General features: G+C 38.4%; 1 protein-coding gene across 1 annotated transcript; it reads right to left on the bottom strand.

Annotated features, from left to right (window-relative positions):
- Positions 1 to 3,233: 3,233 nt before the first annotated feature.
- LOC140155532 (DNA damage-regulated autophagy modulator protein 2-like) lies at positions 3,234 to 22,749 on the bottom strand. The gene is given in 10 exon segments (XM_072178411.1): positions 3,234 to 4,358; positions 4,478 to 4,781; positions 8,624 to 8,709; positions 10,985 to 11,162; positions 12,027 to 12,099; positions 12,101 to 12,164; positions 14,471 to 14,538; positions 16,819 to 16,872; positions 17,881 to 18,020; positions 22,645 to 22,749. Coding segments are annotated over 8 exon segments (783 nt in total). The 5' UTR covers positions 17,964 to 18,020; positions 22,645 to 22,749; the 3' UTR covers positions 3,234 to 4,358; positions 4,478 to 4,604.
- Between the last annotated feature and the right edge of the window lie 186 nt (positions 22,750 to 22,935).

The raw sequence follows: 22,935 nt of genomic DNA, 5'->3' as shown, positions 1-22,935 counted from the left end.
TTATATTAAAAACATTATATTCATATATTTATACAATATGATTATATTACCAGTATGTTATAATACATTATTAAAGTTTAATATTTATTTTTGGTATTAATTTAACCTTCAAACCATTGTGATTATTAATAATATGACATAACATTGTAAAATGTATGTTGTAAAAATAATTACAATTCTAAATTATACTTCCGTAATCAGGGCTTCTTAAACTTTTCACCATGACCCAAATTTCACAAGAAAATTATGGCGCAACCCACATTATAATACAAAGGCTGTTACTTAAGGGTATTACACCCCTGGCCAATTTGTGCCTATTTTTGCATTTTTCTCAAAAATTATAGCGCATTGGTGACAAGTAAGATATGTATATTATAGGGGCAAGGACTACAACTACTGCACTGAAAATTTGGCAACTCAAGGCAAGTAGTTATTGATTTATTGATCAAATATTGGGTTTCCCTCATTTTTGACTGTAACTCCACAACTGTTGTCTGTGCTGAAATAAAATTTCCAGTGTAGAAGTTGTAGTCCTTGCCCCTATAATATACATATCTTACTTGTCACCAATGCTCTATAATTTTTGAGAAAAATGCAAAAATAGGCACAAAATTGGGCAGGGGTGTAGTACCCCCTTAATAAAACCTATCAGTGGCGAACTGGGCAAAATTTCCAAAGGTGGCACATTTTTCAAGTTGTGCTGCTGATCAACTGGCTCCAAAAATGACTTTACCGGGACAAATGCGTGCAAATGTGCAATTTTAATGCTATAAAATGGGTGAAAATAGGGTTACAATCCCAGTAATGGTACCCTGCACTTGCATGCACAGGGATTTTAAACAAAATTCTGGCAAGTCCCGCAACCCTTTTTGGAAGAGGCTGTGACCCCCCCACACACACAACAGTCGCGCACACAGTTTGGGAACCGCTGCCATAATCACTGGTCTGAACGTCCTGATTTGGTAAAATCGTCCTTTTAATAACATGGTTGAATGGGGAATTAGGTGTGGCTGAAAATAGAAAACACTAAAAAAAGAACCAAAACAAGCTCAAAGTAGACCAATATAGGTGAGAATTGGATGAATGCACTTGAATGTTGGATCAGATGGTACAGTTACAACAGGAAGAAGTACTTTACTTAAGAGGGTACTCAAGTGAAGTGGGCTGAGTCAATTTGGCTTGCTTGGTCTTACTTTGAGCATACTTTTAGCTGGTTTTGGGGTGGTTCAGCTTGTTTTAATCTTACTTACAAGCTGAGACCATAATACCTAAAGAGTAGCAGTACTGAAAATGGCGATGCTCCGACGCGGACAGTGCCACTGCCGGTGAATGGATGGAGTTTCATCCGTAATAGACCTGGTTTGCGATCGATATTTTGGAACAAAAGGCTAGAGCAAAGCTTCCAATCCCTTTAGGTGGTCTCAGCTTTCAAGTGTTTTGGCCTCGTGCGTGATTGTCAGCCAATGCAAATTCTCCATTCATATTGGAAGATTAAATGAAGGATGATTTTTCCAATTCAAGACAATTTGCAGTGATGAATCTTATAACATAATTATTAGCATTCTTTGGTACATTAGTCAATGTAAAGCAAAAACAAAGTCATTTTATTCTCCATCATTGTAATTAATTACAACCCATAATCATGCTTTATGAGTAATAGGCAAACATAGCAAAGTCCGAATTCTCTAAATATAATTCTTTTGTTTGAACAATGAAATATGCATGTGTCAATAAGTCATATTGGGCTATTCACTGCTGTAGTGCACATTAGGCAAAAAAAAAAGGTTCGTCTCAAAGCTTGCGCTTGTAAAATCCCACAATTTGACAAAAAACAAATGCGAATTTTTTTTTATTTCAAAAAAAAAAAATTTTTATAGTTTTTTCCAGAAAAAAATCGGCGAAAATCAGACTTTTTTCTCAAAATACCATGAAAAAAAAAGTCGGAATAAAATTTAAAAAAAAAAAAAAAAAAAAAATCGCATTTCGCATTCCTTTTTAAATTTCTCGTGAGCTTTGAGACAAACCTTTTTTTTTGTGGCCTTAGTAAATATTGGTTACTGGTTCAAGCCTGGTCTCATACACCTGTTCCGAATCATGATATGCCATAGGGTTGTGTTGTGATCATTTCAATCAGTGGTTCGTAAAAAGAACATGAAAGTGTGAGCATGGAGGTACCTCCATGGTGAGCCAGTTGATCTAGCAACGGTCATATATTCTAACATGCACTACGCCAGCAAATTCCAGTTGAAACTGGAAGATACAAACTTCTACACAGGGAGTGTGAATTTAAAATGGTATAACCTAAATGAGTGACTCCATTTGGAAATCTACACCCCTGTGTAGAAGATTGAGGTAATGTCTTCCATAGGGGTGTATGGATTTCAACTGGAATAGCCCATTTTGTGCAGCCGACACTGAATAGATGGCTCCATTTGAAATTCACACTCCCTGTGTAGGAGATTAAAGTCATGTTTTTACAGGGGGTGTATGAATTTCAACTAGAATAGCCCATTTTGCTATTAAGGGACCAACCCAAAAGATTGATGATGACTTCATATACCGGTATATAAACTATTAATTTTGATTGATAGCTTCCCTTTCCTTATCAACAAAAAATGTCAATTAATGGCAATTTTTAAAGGAATTAGTAGAAAATTTTGTTTTTAGGATGTCATCAACAGGCCTTGTCTTTTGAAAATTGCTGGCGAGTGACATATCACTCTCCTCAAAACTTGCCAGGTGAGCTGTAGCTATAGGCTAGTGATTTTAATCACTTGTATTATTATTACACCAAATATAGGCGAGTGATAAACATGATAAAAAGCTCTCCTCAGCTTCATTTTAGGCGAGTGATGGCGATTGATCACTCTCACTCGCCTCAAAAGACAAGGCCTGCATCAACCTTTTGGGTTGTTCCATAATGTTTCAAAGCCTGCAATTTTTTAATTATGCTGCTGGGAAATGTGAAGTTGTTTCAAATATGAGTTACTGTTTGAAATAGAATGTCATAAAAATCAAATTTGACAATAAATATTACATCCAATTTAAAACAATTATTTCAGTAATCATTGATACTAACCATATTTTTCCACAGCTTAAAAAACGATGTCACAAATAATTACTATAATATCATTTTTTACCCATCAAACTATATGTGGATTGGAGCTTTGTAAGGGACTGTGCAATAATTATCTTTCAGTGTAAAAAGAGGGAGCAAGCATTTTTTTTTGGGGGGGGGGGGTCAAGGAATTATTTGGCAGGTCGAAAGAGAGTGGGAAGAAATTTTGGCAAGTCAAAAGGGGCCAAGAGATTTTTGACACCATACATTCATGGCCACCTTTGAAATAAAATGCTCTAAAAAGGCTTAGGAAAACAGTATGAAACATTCTAGTATGCAAAATATCCAACTCACTTTGCTCGCATTATTTAAATTTGGCATTTTATATGCAAAGGGGGGGGGGGGGCAAGGATTTTTGCAGAGGGAGGGGGGGGGGGCAGATAATTAGTGCATAGTCCCTGAGAAGCAATACAGGATTATATCTTTATGAACCAAAACAATGTTTGGTTAAAAAACCATTTATATACGACCCTTGATGTACAAATATTAATGGGCAAATGTTTTCTACACATAAAAGGGGCCAATTTCTTGAAGAAATTATTCCACTCAACAGTCCTGAACATAGATAATATAAAGTCAATAATATAATATTGACTAGATAGAGTACAGCTCATGGGGGCAGCCATTAGCAGACCGCCCATTGTCAGATGTCTGGATGATTTTCAGCCACACACACAAGGTCGCATTTTGATGAATTCTCCCACATGATTCGCCACAATTACTTTCTTTTTCAAGTTGCTGATATTCGGCTGCAATATCTGCAAGCTTGAAAATAAGCAGACTGGAACCAGGAGCCATATGTTTTTGAACATTGCTCCTGGTTCACTGGGATTTTACAAGCACCAGGAGCAATATTTAAATAGTAAATCTTTTTTTGCACACAATATAGTATTCCAGCACTACTGCAGCAAGTGCAAAAACTGGAACCAGGAGCAATTTTCTAAAATAAATTGCTCCTGGTTCATGTGAATTTTACAAGAACCAGGAGCAATTGGTGGCTTTACGAGGGCAAATTTGCTTCCCGCGCCCGCTTATTACCAGGCTTGAATATCTGAGTAGATGGTGTCAAACACTAAAAGAAGCTTGTCACAAATGCTTCTAAAAATGAAACCTATTACCTTGTTTTTTCACCATAATTAATTCCACTTTTTGAGTTGCTCCTCCCTGGCTGCATTAGATGGTGTCAAACACTAAAAGAAGCTTGTCACAAAATAATGCTTTTAAAAATACGACCTATTACCTTGGTTTTTTCACCATGATTAATTCCACTTTATGTATTGCTAATCCTCGGCTGCATTAGATGGTGTCAAACACTAAATGAAGTTTGTCACAAATGCTTCTAAAAATACGACCTATTACCTTGTTTTTTCACCATAATTACTTCCACTCTTTGAGTTGCTGATCCCCGGCTGCATTAGATGGTGTCATCTACTTAAAAGAAGCTTGTCACAAATGTTTCTAAAAATAATACCTATTACTTTGTTTTTTATGTCAATAAACTAGAAACATTGTCTCCTGGTATCGGCGTATAGTGGTGTAATCTTTTGACTTCTGCTACAATGGCAAGTTTTTGAAATTCTCTGATGAAAGTGAAGAAAAATGCTAGAAATGCAAGGGCCAGGCACCATTCTGAGCTTGTAGCGGCTATGTGGAATCCAAAGCCCTGTAACAAAATCAAAGCAAACAATATCAATAAACTAGAAACATTGTCTCCTGGTTATTGGCGTATAGTGGTGTAATCTTTTGACTTCTGATGAAGGTAAAGAAAAAGCCTAGAAATGCAAGGGCAAGGCACCATTCTGAGCTTGTAGCGGCTATGTGGAATCCAAAGCCCTGTAACAAAATCAAAGCAAACAAAATAAGGGACCGTTCACAAACTCTTGTTGGGGGCCTGATGCAAAATGGGGGGGGGGCCTTAACAGTTTTGACCCTCCTAAGGGGGAGGGAGGCTTGAAAAAATTGTCCACACATTTTCTTGGGAAAATTGAGTTTATATATATGCCTTTCTATGGGGTTGACCCATAATTTCATGTCAAAAAAAGGGGGTCTGAAATTGTTGAGATCTGAAAAGGGGGGGGCCCATAAAATTTTTGCAATGATTTTTTTTGGCATCAGGCCCCTCTAACAAGTGTTTGTGAATTGTCCCTAATGTCACAAAGGTTTGCATCAACAGGAAAGCTATACCCAGTAGGGGGAGGAGGGTACTTAACACAAATGACCATGGATACTTTTAAACACAAATGACCATACAGGTATATTCCTCCAGGAAGACACCCCCCCCTGACAACAATAGAGCTCCGAAAGATCCATGATTTTGATAATTAAGACCCATAAATTGCTTATTCCTCACATTTCTGGGGTTTTCAGGCCATTTTAACCGGAAAGCCATGAAAGACCCTTCATTTTTACTGTTCACAGCTCCAAAAGACCTCCCTTTTACTTTGCAGCTCCACAAGATCCAAGTCCGCCGTAAGCTCCCAAAGATCCACCACCTCATGCACACCGGCCAAAAATGTATGATCATGATTACAATCGTGTTTTGGGTCCATATAGCTGCCATCAAGTGAATTCTTTCACCCATCATGTTTACATGTAAGACATTGCATTGCTGTATCTTAGTCTTAGTAAGGGTTGGCAGCAATTTTATATGGTTGCAGGTACAAATTGATTGTATGATTGCAAAATTGTTAAAAACACTAATACTGATATTAAAATGTCTTTACACAATTTACAAGCATTTTTGGGTGTATCATTGGTGTAAGACAGGCTTCCTCAAATAGATTTGTTTAAGCGCCACATGAAATAAAAGAAATCTGCAAAGCGCCACTCAATGGCTGCGAAGGGGGGGGGGGGTTCAGAGGGTGGTATCCCCCCTCTGAAGCTATCGATTTTTTAAACTTGAGGTGCAAATGACGCCATTTGGTGCAACATTTTGTACTATTTTAGCCTGTCTTTACAGGGATAACATGGGAATCGCATGTTGAAATGTATAATATTGGAGATATTCCTGATGGATGAAGTTTGATCAAAGGGTTTGATTTGATTTGATTTTTTAAAGTTAATTATTAATTAAATTAATTTTAAATCTAAACGGCGCCGCGCGCCACTCGGAAAGCCACGGCGCGCCACAAGTGGCACGCGCGCCGCTATTTGCGGACCCCTGGTGTAAGATATTCATGAGTTAGACTAGTGTAAAGACTCCATTGAGGAATTAAGCAGCTTACAGACTAGCTGTATAATCCTACATTAAGAGGTTGTGCTATGATCGTCATGAGCCCTTCTAAAGGATAAAATGGAGGGAGGGGGAGGCGGGGAGAGGACAAGCAAATGTATACAATCTTTGTTGAAAGAAGCAACACTGTCTATGGAAACCTAGTCTCCAAGTAACATTATTTTTTCTAGCAGCAAATTATAGCGCGCTGCTTCTTTATTTTGCGTATGTCAGGAAGAAACAAGATATAAAAGCCAAAACATAAATTTCATTAAATTTCAAGCCCAGTACGCATCAACCAGTCCCTGGTGGCTTCATCGACTTCAATCAGGCCGGAGATACCATTCGGTGGTCTATGGAGGTGACAGGATGAGATGATGTGGTCGGCTGTTTGTTCCTCACTACCGCTTTTCATAGCTGGGCTTTCCTTTAAGCCCCATTGGAACAGGTTGGCATTGAAGCGTCCAACTCCACTTCTCAGGCGGTTTAATTTTGTCCAAGCAGACCTGGGTAGATTGAAGCCTGGGATGGTGTCTGTTGGGTCTGTGACAAAGCGCTGGAGTGGTGAGGAAGACTGAAGCCATTGGTCTTTCCATGCCTTAGCTGTCCAGTCCTTGGCTGTCTGGTTAGGCTGTGTCGTCTTCATCAAGACTATTGCTTGCTGAGCAAACGGCTTCCTGGATACCAATCTCCTGCTTTCCCCCTCACTGTTCCTAGCTCTTGACAGGGTGTCATGAAGGAGGTGTCCTGGTTCTTCAGACCGGAGTGCTATAGCTACGGAGGCTGCTTTCCTTCTGATAGCGCGCTATATGCACAGGAACAACACCTAGATGCTGATCCACAAGCCTCGGCACACTTTGCAGGTTGTCGCCGACCACTTCAACCCCATATTATTCCATAAACCATTTGACAACAAGACAGGGACTAATTTGCAGCTTCAAGAGCACACACCCAAGACATTCCACAATTGACCTTCACAACCAGGATTAGCTCTTCGAGTTTCATCATTCGGGTTACAACAAGACAATTAACAGTAGGTTAAATTCCTTGTGCATGGTAATTTCAAGCTAACTCAATTTTCCAATTAAGGGTATATGTGACACGATCTGGTCCATGGGGGCCAAAGGCGGCAAATTTGAAACTGAGATAAAGGTAAAAATATGGAGTAAAAAACAATGAAATACATAAGAAAATGGACATCAAAAAACTTCGTAACTTTAGAACCAAGTATGCTAGACCTTTGGTGTTTTCAGTAAATGATAGACTATTGTATGTATAATGTAATAATTACAGTAACTCAATTTTCAAAAATGCCTCCTTTGGCCCCCATGGACCAGATCGTGTCACATATGATGTATTGTTGGTGAAAGCAGCAGAAAAAAAAAAAAAAGTAGTTCACAGCATCTTGCGAATGGTAGCGAGATTTAGCAAAAATTGCATTGATCAATTCATAGCGAGCGTGTAGAAGAATTCAAATATCACAGATATATACTTTTGTAGGTCCTGTGGTTCTTGAGTTATGTTGTAAAGAGGGCTTAAACGTACATAACTCATTAACAACAATAAATTAAGCAAGTTTTCAAAGTATATGATTTGAAGAATGAACTGTTGCAAAACACCAAAGTGTTATTTTTCAATAATATATTGATTCAGATAAGGCCAAAAAAAATCGCGCAATTTGACAAAAAAGAAATAGTTTTTCCAGAAAAATTTGGCGCAAATCAGACTTTTTTCCTCAAAATACCAGAAAAAAGTTGGGAATAAAAAAAAAAAAAAAAAAAAAAAAAAATGCATTTCGCATTTGTTTTCAAACCACTTGTGAGCTTTGAGACAAACCTTTTCTTTTTTTTTTTTTTTTTGCCTAATGAGAATCAATTTTTTTGGCTGCTTCACCAACAATACCTCGTATACCCTTAAACCACTGCCAGGGTTCAAACCCACCACATCACACCATATAGTCAAACGCCTTATCGATTGAGCCAACTTGACTGCTTTATTCGCTGTAGAAATGATGTAATAATTGGATTAACTACCATAGCAATAGATGAATACAATTTTTGAATAGACCACCCTACACTACAAGCAGGTTGCAATCATCACCTGTGTATGTCAGCAAACAGATATACCGCTCTTTTCAAAGATACTAATCTTACAGGTGCGAGTGATTAGCATTTCTTTGACGTCTATGGTTCAATGCATAGGTGCCGCGTGAACGTTGTAGTGCAGGGTGATCTATTAAAAAAAAATCTATTGCTTTTACATCACTCCTACAGCAAATACTTACAAATGCTTACCTCATCTTCAGGTGACCAATCAAACATTGACTTTTCCGGGTTTTCCTTTTGATGAATATTACCTGCAATACCCGTAAACAGGAAGGCTGAGACAATTAACAGTTAAGAAATAATAACTTCTTGTGTTCCCCCTTGACATTAGAAGCTCACTGTAACAGGGGTGTGATTCAAAGCTTTGTGAAATACTCTGAAAGTAGTAGAAAATCATGAATTTTGGCCACAAAAATTCATGAAATTCAGGAAAAATTCTGAAGAATCACACCGCTGTTATAAATTTCAGGAACCACCAAATCCTTAATACATACGTACAACTATTTTTTGGATATTCTGAACGTTTTGTTTAGGAAAGACACTTTGTGAGGAGCACAAACAAGGGATATTCAGAGTTTCTGAAGGTAAATGTTCAAATTATTAAATTATTGGAAAAATAATTAATCGCACATTACCACAAGCTCAGAGAGAAGCTGGGACAAAAGGCCAGTGGCGTACAGTACTCAGGGTCGGATCCAGGAATTTTTGATAAAGGGGGTGCCTTTTGGTCGACGACGAAAAAAATGTGTTAAAGGGGGTTACCCCCTCGAAAACTCAACGGTTTTGACCCATTGTTTGCTGTTCATGGCCGAATATGTTCCTTTTTTTTAAATTTCGTACAATTTTTGTATTTGTAAGTTACCGGCGCCCTTTGCTAGTCAAAATATAGAGGCGCGCACGCCGGCTCGCCCCCTAAATCCGCCCCTGATACTGATGGTATACCAATTGGAGGGGTATGCTCATATACTTTCATGCGTTGTCATCCTCAAGCAAGCCCTCAAATTTCACACCCTAAACACTGATTGGAGCATGTGAAAATACCAACCCTAATCACTGACCTTGTAAAATAGGGACCCTTTTCACTGACCTAACATAAAAAGGAACCCCTTTCACGAATATATCATCTTTTGCTAAGAAATGCTTAAAATAATCTGCAAGTATATTCAGTACTAACAGTAACAGTAACAGTAACAGGGCCTTCATATAGACCACTTGGCATCTGGCGTCATCGCCCGGCAGTATCTTGCCACAGATTATGGCAATTTCAATTGTTCTTTGCCCTGCAGTGTGCGTCACGCGATCGTAGTCTGCTAAGGGCACATGCATTTTAAATCGCCCGCCACATTTCATATAGTACAGGAAAGCCATTGAACAGTGAAGCGGCTCGTTCGAGCATATCGATAGACGAGTCCCTCGCCTTTGTTGATCATAACAGTGATGTCAAATGGTCTATAGGTTAAAATCTGACCCTAAACGCTGACTCTGTGTTCTTCTTTTTCACAGTAATACTCTAAATGCTGACCTGTGCTGCTAAGACTAGACCCTTTTTTCAAAAAAAGCATGAAATTGCTACCCTAAACACAGTGTGCATGGACTGCGACGATTCGTGAAAAGGTACCCTTTCCCGCGGATTTCTGCTCGAGGATGACAACACAAGTTATTCTTTGTGGCCCCCAGGAATCTACTATCATAAAGCAATATAAAGGTTCCATGTTCTCCAATTACTCTCAGATCTCCTCCCAGCAATACCCAAGATCACTCTACTCCCACACCTCTTACTCCCCTTAATCCTTCACTCATGGCCAAAGCTCACTTCCCACCAATTACAGGCCACCACATACATGTGCTCCTCATATTACTCACATGCACCTCATGCTATAATTTGGTTCATCTCAAGTTTGGAAATGACGTCAATGCTACTTCGCGATTGCGCCGCAAGTGTGTCGTGCGTGTACACTCAGGGCGTTTAACTTTGCGCGCGTGATTTGATACTCAGGTGAGTGAAATATGCACATACGTCACTACCAAACTTGAGATGAACCAAATTATAGTCACATGCAAGTTTGGGTTATTCCTTCATGTAATTTTAATACACGAAATTAGGGTTAGGGTTAGTTTAGGGTTAGGATTAGTGTTATGATTAGGATTAGGGTTAGAGTTAGGATCACGAAATAATTACATGAAGGATCGACCCAAGTTTGACATTGAGACTTTTCCACTACTGTAAAAGTAGAAATTTTCGCGAGGTTTTTATTTTCGCGAATTTCGTGAGTGGACATAAAATCGCGAAAATAAAAACTCGCAAAAATAACCGTTTGCATTAGGTTTCTATTGTATCAATATCAAAACCGTGAAATTTAATTCTTGCGCAATTGACAAAATCTTCAAAATCGCAAAAATATCTTCTCGCAAAAATATTGCCTTTTACAGTATATTCAACAATTTCACAACTTATATTCACAAGTTTCATAACCACACATACACACATTGTTTTATATACAACCTCATGATACCAAATTTTACATTCCTTGTTTTGAAACAAAAGGATACTTGATATTAAAAATAGCATCCCTAACGATGCAGCAATTGCTCTAATCCGGCATATTAGAAGAGAACTGTGATGGGGTTGCATCTTATATGATATAGCAGTCTGCACAAAGCCGTATACAAGTCCTAGACCAAAGCACATTGCTGCACCAATAATATGAACAATGATTACATTGGTTTCCTGCGAAAATATAAAAAAACATGATACATGTAAATGAAATATTGGTCTCCAGTGCAAGCAGTGGCGTAGCTAGGGGTTGTGGCATGAGGGGAAGGATACACAAAATGGTACCCCAAACCTGTTTCTGTTAATGTTTTACGATTTTCATCGTAAAACTGACACAGCTCAACAACCAGGGTCTTAGCTAGGATTTGAAAAGTGTCAATCATTGTCACTAAATAAGCCTGAAATTTGATCATGAAAACATAAACCAAACACCGAGGGACCAGTAGTTTTTGAATACTTCCCTGAAATGGAACATGTTGTATTTGTTTTACTATATCTCATAAATATTTTCACTATCACGGTAAAATCGTAAACAAAAGTCAAAACACACCGGTAGGCCTACCAGTCAGTGTGGCGGCCAGCATGGTAAAATTAAGCTTAATATTTTGCTTACCTGATTTTATTGGAGGATTTCTGATCAACTAATTTACATTTAGGCCTATATTATTCCAATTTAATTTTTAGCACTCTATATTTATAACATTTTGTTTCATAAAAACGTCAAATTTGTGTGTTATTATCCATCAGTAATCTCGGCAAAATAACTGCAGCATTTTCACGATAAACGTGTCTGCAAATCACCGTTGTGTAGCATAATGCTACGTCAAAAGGAAAGGTGATGTGTGGGTCGATATACCGTGTGGTAGTAGGCTGCGGAAGTTTTTACTACTTCCCAGCGTGCGCATAATTGCACAGGCGCTGGGAAATAGTCAAAATACCATACTCGGACGCTGGCGTTATTAACCAATAAGATGTATGGATTACCTAATAAATATTTATGAGGTATATAGTAACTATATATAACTACAAAATGCATACCTGAAAATTTGCTACCAGACTCATCCCAAGAGCAGCAAGCGACCCCATTACAAGTGATGTACTGTTAAGTCTGCGATTTTGGTGTGTTGTCATTATACTCCTGTACCTGCTTATATCTTACATATATGGTTGCAAAAGCTGTGGTAAAGATCAAAATGTTAAAACACAAGGGTGAAAATAAGAGAGCTTGAACCAGGGGCCACTTTGATCAAACAAGTGGCCCCTGGTTCACCAAGATTTGGAAGAACAAGGGGCCATTTCCAATTACCAAGGGGCCAATAAAAATAAAGATGTGCTGCATGGATGAGTTAAATAAGCACTATTTGCTTGTAATTTGATATTTTTGGTTCACTATCCATGGGGCCAGTTTTGTGAGAAAAGTGTCCCCTGGTCAACTAAAATTGAGATGGAACCAGGGGCCATTTCAGAGTAAGTTTCTGGGGGCCAAATGGCTCCCATCTCCCACTTAATTTCACCCCTGTTAAAACATGTAATACAATTCTGTTTTTGGTATCTGTAACCTAGCTGCTACCACAAAATGAGCGTAAAGTCGCAAGTTGGTAGTTTCGAGACGCTCTTCCTTCTGTGTTGGTGTTCTTTGGTTCACACGCACATACTCAAGCCAGTATATATCATGGGCATAATGGGCCATTCACGAAAGACATACTACTGGCTTGTTGTACAGCAGGGACAGACTTAGGTTTCAGTTTTCTACTGGCCTTCCGGGCCAGTGAAATGGCAAATCTACTGGCCCTGCAATAAATTTACTGGCCCAACTTTTTCAATATGTTCTACTGCAAAAAGTGCAAATAAAGAAGCATGTTCCTATGCCCGTAACCAGGGGGCAGGTGGTGAAGAAATGACCCATTCACGAGCGAAGCGAGCGAAAAAATCGAGGTTTTCAGTCCTTGTCGGTCATAAAAGGTCCAAATCTGGACGTTCCAATCAGTGCGACTTTTAAAGTTAGAGATTACCAATTAGGCCTACCAAACTTGACACATGTTACCTGTGTGTTAACATTATTTTATTCTGTGCCACCATGGACCCTAAAAATCTTTTTCCAGGATCTATGGTGCCACTTTAATTCAAGCAAACCTGAACATTTTTAATTGTTTTGTACTGAGCATATAGAGAGACTAGTCACTAACACAATTTCAGTCAGTAGTCCTTCCTAAAATCTATAGTTCCAAAAGTTCTCAAAAGAAAAGGTTCAAGTTTGCGGTATTTGCGATATCGCTATCATCATCAGATAGAGCATGAAAGAGTTTGGAAATAGTATGTAGGCCTACATTGCCGTAAAAAGCGGCTGTGTATTTCCAACTTGCTTGCAACGCAAGGATAAGAATAAATAGACAAAAAAATCATTAAATAAAAATATAAATTACACACAGGTACAGGTGACAAGTAGAGCAGAAACTGTGTCCAATTGTGTCCATCACTATCTTGCCTCAGTCATATCAGGATCAAAAATCTAGTGGCCCGCCGGGCCAGCATTGTTGGAAGTTTACTGGCCCGAGGCAAAATCAACTGGCCCCGGGCCACTGCTTAAATCTGTCCCTGTTGTACAGGTGCGTGGCGAACTAAAAGCATCAACTCAAGTCAGGTAGTCGAAACTACCAACTTGCGACTTTACGCTCATTTCATGGTAGCTGGTCACATTTGTACATTATTATGTCACTCAAATTAAAAAAGATTCCTCAAGGGTTTAAGGGGGTACTAACACCCCTGCCCAATTTTGTGCCTATTTTTGCATTTTTCTTAAAAATTATAGCGCATTGGTGACAAGTAAGATATGTATATTATAGGGGGCAAGGACTACAACTACTTCACTGGAAATTTTATTTCAGCACAGACAACAGTTGTGGAGTTACAGTCAAAAATGAGGAAAACCAATATTTGATCAATAAATCAATAACTACTTGCCTTGAGTTGCTGAATTTCAGTACAGTAGCTGTAGTCCTTGCCCCTATAATATACATATCTTACCTGTCACCAATGTGCTATAATTTTTGAGAAAAATGCAAATGTAGGCACAAAATTGGCCAGGGGTGTAGTACCCCCTAAATAAATATAACATGTACATTTGTAAGGGTGCGGGTAGCGACGTTTTCACATATTTTCTGTTAGGGGTGTGAGTGAGTCCCGGGGATTCGAGTCCAGCCCGAGAATCCTATTATTAGAATTTCCTGCCCGGGTACCCGAAATTAAAAACAATTTTGACATGAAGACAAAATATCAATTTTCATATTTAAAAAACACAAAACTTCATGCAATTTTTTTTTAGGTGTCATGTGTAGCTGCCATTTGTTGATGAGTACAATATACTGTGTGTGAATTGCCAAATGTTCACAGGGCAGCTATTGCACTTACCCACTTCTGGCACTGAGCAGTCAAACTTCACTTCCTTTTCACTCTTATCGATTATAACATATTAAAGTACATACCTAGTGCAGCAGTGATATTAAGAAGTTGCCCAAAAACACAACTCTCTGGAGGTTCTGCACCTGTGTCACTGTAAATAATTTAAAATAAACATAAGAAACATATTAATAATAATGGGCTATTTCACTTAAAATCCACACTACCCCTGTGGAAGATTTTGGAAATATCTACCATGGGGGAGTATGAATTTCAAAAGGAATTAACACATTAGCAAGTCCATTTGAAACTCACTCTCCCTCAGGGGAAAATTCAGGTTGAATCTTTCTCAGAGGGTGTATAAATTTCAAATGGAGCTGTTTAATGTACTCATTCCGTTTGAAATTCATACTCCCCCTGTGGCAGATATTTTCAAAATCTTCCACTGGGGTAGTGTGGATTGTAAATGGAATAGACCAATTCGATGTACTGGTAACAACACTTCACATGTTCTGTAAGCCCCCCCCCCCCTAAAACAAATTGTGTTGCCCTCAACCAGGACCCTCAAGTGAGAAAGTATAGTCTTGGGCCAGAACATTAGGAGTGTCAGACCGACACAAACTGGCTATGTAGGAGACTAGTGGGAAAGATGGTTCAGTCACATGGGACGATTTTCTTTTTCTTAATTTTTTTAGCCCTTCAGTTTTTTTTAATCCCCACAAATATTAAATAATGCTTCTTCCATTAGGAGCATTTGTCAATTTTGACTTCTGGATACTTGTTAGAAAATCAATTTAAGACTAGTAGGCCCTATAGCCTTTCAATCTGAGACGAATAAAATATGAATTTTAAGTGAAAAACATTTGATGTTTTTGAACATCATATCTGTGAAAAATCATCAAAAAATCAAAAAAACAAAAAACAATTGCGACCCTAATTTTTTTTTGCCTTAACCATCATCCTAAATTGATTGATCTCGTACACTGGTATGTAATGTGTTGGTTGTACTGTTTACCCTTGACGACTGCTCATATCCATAAGTACATGTACCAGACTTGGGTCGATCCTTGATGTAATTATTTTGTGTAAGCTAATCCTAAGCATAACCCTAATCATAACCCTAATCCTAACCCTAATCCTAACCCTAAACTAACCCTAACCTTAACCCTAACCCTAATTTTGTGTAAAATTACATGAAGGAATATTACCCAGACTTGAGTCCTGTTTATCAGGGACAGTCTGTGTAGCTCAGTGGTAGAGCGCATGCCCGACAAGCGAGAGGTCTGGGGCTCAAGTCCCCGCACAAGCAGGTATGTCTGAAGTTTTTACTCTGGTATATCTGCATATGCATGTTATGTTTCCAAATGTTTAAATGTGCCTGTGTGCGATGCGTAATTATTTTTTCCCCTGGTACATCATCCTAAACTCTTTTTGTTGTTTAAAACAGCGCTATCAAAATTATTTTTCCATGCATGTCTTAATTTAAAAGTTCAAGCACCCTATGGATAGTTAGATCTGCTTGAATATCTTTTAGTTCTTTCTCAATTAAGTGGGCGAGTATAGACGTGACAGTCATACCGTAGTCTGTACCATAGCACAACAGACGGAGTGACATGCATTGGCGTCATCAGCGCTGATAGTAAATTCATACTTTCTTTGCTTTATCTTGGTTTTCAGCTCAAAATTAATAGGGGACATATGTGATGCGATCAAGCAAAATCAGTCGGAACTCGGCAATAATAAATTTTCAGTTTCTTATAGGATAGTAAAAAGGATTTACAAAGCTGGATTTTGCAGAAACCCCCATTGAAATTGAACATCCAGTTCCAAAGATATGAGCAATTAAAGCGCTTCCAAAACAATAGGAAACAAAAGGAAATATTGCCTTTGTTTGGCTATATCTCAAAATCAATATTTCCGAGTTCCGACTGATTTTGCTTGATCGCATCACATATCTGTCAGTAAAAGCTAACATTTTATTTATTAATGGAAAAGAAATTTACTAATCTATTTTTCATTGAAATGTTACAATATGGCTTTAAGGGGGTACTACACCCCTGTGGTAAATTTGTGACTAGTTTTGCATTTTTCTCAAAAAATAATAACACACTGGTAACAAAAGTTATGTATATTATTGGGGCAAGGAATCCAATTACTGCACTGAAATTTCAGTGACTCAAGACAAGCAGTTCAGTATATATGGTAGGAAATGAGGTACATCCTAGCGGTACCTTATTTCTTATCATAAATAACGAACCACTCGTCTTGGGTCACTGAAATTCCAGTGTAGTAATTGATTCCTTGCTATAATATACATAACTTTTGTTACCACTGTGTTAATAGTTTTGAGAAAAATGCAAAAATAGACACAAATTTATCGGGGGGTGTAGTACCCCCTTAATGGCCAAAAGTCATTAATTTTTTCAAGCCTTACCTGATGTATGGAAAACCAGCAGGTACATGTCCTAATGAGACTGCTATGCAATATCTGAAATAAAAGAGAAAAAATATCAGTAATAATAATTGAGCATTCAAAATAATGATGATATTTGGTCTCAAAGTATCTAGTGCTTTTAAACATCATAGCACATTGCTTAAATTAAACATCATAGAGATCATCACTTTGTACAAACCTGGAGTGGTTTCACTACACTTTCAATAATAAAAATAAGCCGCATTTATGAAGACTTTTAAGTTAAAACTTATCCTAGCAAAAGTGGGGAGCGTGGCCTAGCGGTTAAGGTGTTGGACTGTGAATCTAAGGGTCAAGGGTTCGAATCCCAGGTCCGCCTGAGCTCGGCTGGCTCCTTTTGTGTCCTTGAGCAAGGCACTTCACTCTACTTGCTTAGTGCTTCGGAGGGCACTTTAAGCCGTCGGTCCCGTGTACATGTATTTCTGACATTAATGCAGTGTGCATGTTAAAGAACGTCACAGGCTATTCGAAAAGAGCAGGGGATCATCCCGGTACTGTTGACTGTACAGTGTACTTCAAAATTACACTCATCTACTCTAGGTTCCAGAGTAAAAAATAAGTACAGCTTGTCTGTACGCAGTGCGATAATACTCATACATATGAGGGATAAAGAAAAAGATAAGGAAGAAGAAGTAACTTGTCGAAAAGGATGTGAGTTCAAACACGGTATAAATCATTCTGGAACACCCTGTATGTATACTGCACCAAAAAAAGTATCTGAATATCAGTACTTAAAACAAAAGCCATATCTTAAAGACACCAAATCTAAATTGCAAAATGATTTAATCCTTTCAACGCTCACTTGTGATCAACATCTGTGTGCTTTTCACCTTTGAAAAGCTCTCTTTTTTTTATATTCCAATTGCATATAAAATATGCAGAACAAAATCGCTATCTATCTACTACTTTATTTTGTAAATTTAGTTTTAGTGTCTTTAAGAAATGGCCTCTTTATTTTTTAAAAACTCCTTGAAATTATTCAGATACTTTTTGGTGCAGTGTGTGCTGTATTTCATCACTTACGGTATGATCATGGTGCTTGCCAACATCAGACCCACTGATATGGGTAGCCAGCCCAACCCAACACAGAACCATGGTTCACACATATTGTAAACACTCTCCTACTAGAAATAGGTCGTAGAGGTGCAGGCATTCATCAGATTCTGAATACAAATGAACAAAGAAGGAGAAAAACAACTAATTACCATAAATCCGCGGTTATATGGTTATAATCCAATTTCATAGCATGTCTTGTTTGAATAACCTTGAGTCCTCGACTCCTTGCTAAAAGCACCGGGAGAATTCGCGATGCTCAAAACACAGCAAAATTCGCAAATTTTGTGTATAATCACAAATTTTAAGTTCGGCCGCAAATTTTAAGATTTTTCAAAATATCCATTTTTAAAGTACCGTATTCATTTTCCAAAAAACTTAAGTTTTCACTAAAATCATGGCGATCTGCAATACAATCCATGCAGAAAATTAACCATACATGTACAACACGACTGGGGAAAATAAATCCAAAAAAAAAGGAGAAAAAACATTTTAAAAATTTAAAAACTGCAATTTTGAATTGGGTGGTAATGCGGGCATTTTGGGAATATTATGGACAAATCAGAAATCGTGAATTTTCCAAAACTGCTGTGCGAAATTTGCTCTAAAAATTCACACATTTTCCTGGTACTAGCTATACTAGTCCGAATAATCAGTCCCAGAACAAAATATTAATTTCTGACATGATCGTGTTCTGGGTCTGAACTGTTTCCATATGAAATCTTGATGGCAAATTGGACAAAAGAAGCACATGGTTCTACTTGACAGCTTTTTAATCCCTATTCATGTTTTTGCCCACATGGCTTATAAATACTTTGTACACAAATTAAATTTACACACCCAGTTTTTTTAATTTATACACCCAAACCTTCAAATCCTGCCTAAGACCCTGGCTGAGACGTTTTCTCTTTCATCCAAGGCATTAGCCAGAAGGGTGTCCAGGTGTCATTTGGACACCCTGTTTTCAATTTGGACACCCTAAAATTCTGATTTTTATAATGGAGTGAATAGGAAGTGGACACCCTGATTTTATAGAATAAGGTATTTTTGACCATTTTGGTCACCCTAAAGCGACCCCTGCGGCTAATACCTTGCTTTCATTGCTAGGAGGGGGCGCAGCTATATATAGAATCGATACTGAATTTGTCATAATTTGGCGCCACCGGCACAGGGCACTCCCCACCCCAGTCATCAAACACTGAATCCTCCAGTAACGCGCCAATGCCTCGATCAGCAGTAGCACCCCTCTGACGCACTTTGGACGACACCAGTACATACAAGATCTGCTCCATGTGCAACATGTTTACATGCCGGCTGCGATATCCACTTTGAATAATGTGTTTTAAAACATGTAAAACGTATCCCTCTGCCAGCGATATTGCGCTTGTCATTTTAATGTCAATTAAGGCGTGCTCTCTCCCGCGATGTGCTGTTATGACATGCATATGAAGGGGACATGTATCAATCATTCATAACCTCATAAATATACGCGATACATGCAATCCAATCATTTTTATTTATTTGCCAAAATGCAAACACTGAACGAGGTTATCACCTAGCTGGATCAATAAATAGCCCAACCGTCCCTGCATGCATGTAATGTTTAGCCTCGTAAAATAGCCTCAAATTATTGAGCCTTGTCTTAGCTTAGCCTCTAAATATTGCGAGACTAATTTAAATAATTAGGCTAATTTTCAGGCTAAGACGAGGCTAAGATAAGGCTAAGACGAGGCTAGATATTTACAAGGCTAATATTACGAGGCTAATTATTTGAGGCTAATTATTTGAGGCTTATCTAATTTGCATAATTAGGCTAATTTTCAGGCTAAGGTGAGGCTAAGGTAAGGCTAAGACGAGGCTAGTTATTTAAGGGGCTAATAGTACGAGGCTAATAATGCGAGGCTAATGATTTGAGGCTAATGATTTGAGGCTAATTATTTGAGGCTAATTATTTGAGGCTTATCTAATTTGCATAATTAGGCTAATTTTCAGGCTAAGGTGAGGCTAAGGTAAGGCTACTTTTAAGACGAGGCTAAGGATATGAGGCTATTCATGAGGCTTATTTTCTGAGGCTAAGTCGAGGCTTAGATAAGGCCTCGACCTTTGGTAAGGGTGCACTAATAAACAACAGTGGACCTCCGCGCCGTCAGCGTAAATATTAGTAACCTCCGCGCGCGCTGTGTTGTGTGTCAAACAAATTGTGAGAGCGCTGGCCGCCGTATATTTTGCTTTGGACCTCGGAATATCCCTTGGGGCGCACCCCTCAGGATATATTCCTCGGTTCCAATAAGGCAAATAAATGTTTAGATTTTTCACAATGCCCTCCAAATAACCGATGCGCAGTTTAACCTCTAAATAATGCATGATCATGAAACCGCGTGCAGTTGGTTGAGTGCAGACCAAATAATAAAATAATAATAATGAAAAACAGCCGCATGAGATTTGAAAAACGGCTGGACGCAAATCTGAAACTTTCATTCCCATGGCATGGCTTAAAGAATGCGATGGTGGGATGTTTCTCACTATACTGGGAATTTCATTTGAATGAACACAGCCGCGGTCCTATGTGCGTATTTCAAAATACAACACAAACGCACGGCCTTGGAAAATACTAACCAATCACAAGTGAGTTGGCATGGACACCATGGTCGGATTTACTTCCACATCACGCACACGTGTGCGTTCATTACACAGACTCAGTGTACGTGGACGATCGTCACGCTGTTGCGCAGCTGTGTTCATTCAATTGAAATTACCGGTATAATTAAAATGTCTTGGAGTGTGATTTGTAGCACCCCTGGATTATATCTGGTTCCATACAGCAATACGCAGTATTGCTGTCTGGTAAGCAGGTATGCAATTGAGACGTTGTGAATTGAGGCGTCGGAGCCGGTCAAACACAGAGGACTAGCCTACATCCCGTATCCTACTATCACTCAAACAAGCAAATCTCTTCACGAATTCACTCACCTTGCGATCCTACATCATCAGTTGAAACAAACATCTAAGTTTCCAAAAACAACTTTGTCATTCCTCAAAACTACAAGTAACTTCATTAATAAAAAATTGAAATCATACTATTACCCGTTATTGAAAATTTTGTTCGATTTATGTGAACCAAAAGAACGCATGCGATTCGAGTTCAGTTTACCGAAATGGTAGCTCCTGCCTCCTGGTCACCTCAGATATGACGTCAGTATCAAGCTGCTTATTAAACGGTGGATCGGATTGGTTGAAATCAACGCCACGTTTTTGACCTTACAGGGGTCAGAGATATGCATATTCATGTATGAAAACAGCGATGCGGATTAGGGTGCATCAGATGCCCCTCATGTCAATGGATTCATCTGTCCCTAGTCTTAAAATGTTCCTATTGTCACAAAACTAACATGTGCCAAGTTTGAATTAATTCAGAGGTCGTCCTGATGGGCCACCGAGAGCCTAAAGTTACAATGTGTGTTCCTATGTAGTAAAGTTCGTTGACCCCTGTACAATTCCAATTAGAAGCCGATCGAACAATTTAAAGTAGCTGCCATATCAAAACCGTTTGGATTTAGAAGCTCAAATCTTGGGAGCTAAGCGTATTGATAATCATCTTTGAATCTGTGATGAAAATCCATCTCCAAAGAAATGACTGTGTGTGTTTTATTGTCAAAAGCGCCCCCACAGTCCATATTCTTGGGGAAATCTATCATTTCTGTCTTAACCAAGTGCTATAATACTTTATTTCACACTGAAAGTTGTTAATATGTATTATATATTGATCTAAAGTTCAGAAAATCTGCTTTGTAAAAGTGTAATGACAACCAGGACATCAACATTTGTAAAATTTGAAGTAAAAATTACCACAAAATGCCTATTTCACTGAAATTTGTATCGAGGGCGCTTGTGCCAATTCCACACATGCTCATTTTGTTGGTGATTAATTTTATCACCGATTCAAGATGATTATCAGTACTATAAGCGCAAAAGATTTGAGCCTGTAAGTCCTAACGGTTTTGATATAGCAGCTACTTTAAATTGTTCGATCGGCTTCTAATTGGAATTGTACAGGGGTCAACGAACTTTACTACATAGGAACACACATTGTAACTTTAGGCTCTCGGTGGCCCCCCAGGACGACCTCCGAATTAATTCAAACTTGGCACATGTTAGTTTTGTGACAATAGGAACATTTTAAGACTAGGGACAGATGAATCCATTGACATGAGGGGCATCTGATGCACCCTAATGCGGATATAGTATCATCACCGAGAACTGAGAATTGCGACATTTTCGATGTTTGTACCGGGGAATTTCAGACACGGAGACTCAGCGGAGATTTCAAAAAATTCGTCCAAAGGTAACCAAAGGGTTGGGGATCGCATTTTTAACTATCACTAAATGTTTCGGAATTGAGGTCGGCTAAAAAGTAGACAGTTTCGGGGACTGTAATTGGTGTAGATGTCACATTTTGAACAGTGAGCGATAAGTGACCAATTTCATGCTCAGCACAAGTGACAAGTGACTATCTTTACACAGGGTACCCCTGGATATTCTAAAAGACAATGCCTGCCCTGGTATGCATAGTCATGATTGTGGTTTCAATCATTCTGCATCATGCATGTTTTGTGCATGCATGGACAATGAATGGTGCTGGCATTTGACATTGTTGTCATTTGTACGTGAGCGGAGCCTTTTTCATTCAATTTTCATAAATCAAAAATTAATATTAATTTACATGTATAAGCTTACCTCCACAGAATCAGCATATAGGCCTAGTTTTTGTTCAACTTCAACTTACTGGTGTCGTGCATGTGCATGGCCTATTGGCTATTAAAAACTAACATGTTTCATGTATGGCTATTTTTTTTCAGGCTGTATGTTCAATGTTGATGTTGATGCCAGGAAATCCCCGGATCGATCAGGGAATCGATGAGCAATTGTCACAAGATGGGATGTTTCATTTCATTTATGGGGGCCACGATTTTAAGATAGAATAAGAAATTAATTGAATACATGCTAATTTGTATATTATATTATTTG

This window comes from Amphiura filiformis, chromosome 6 (assembly GCF_039555335.1).
Source record: "Amphiura filiformis chromosome 6, Afil_fr2py, whole genome shotgun sequence".
Lineage (NCBI taxonomy): Eukaryota > Metazoa > Echinodermata > Ophiuroidea > Amphilepidida > Amphiuridae > Amphiura > Amphiura filiformis.
The sequence above is the reverse complement of the archived record's forward strand: the minus strand, read 5'-3'. Positions and strand labels throughout refer to the sequence as shown.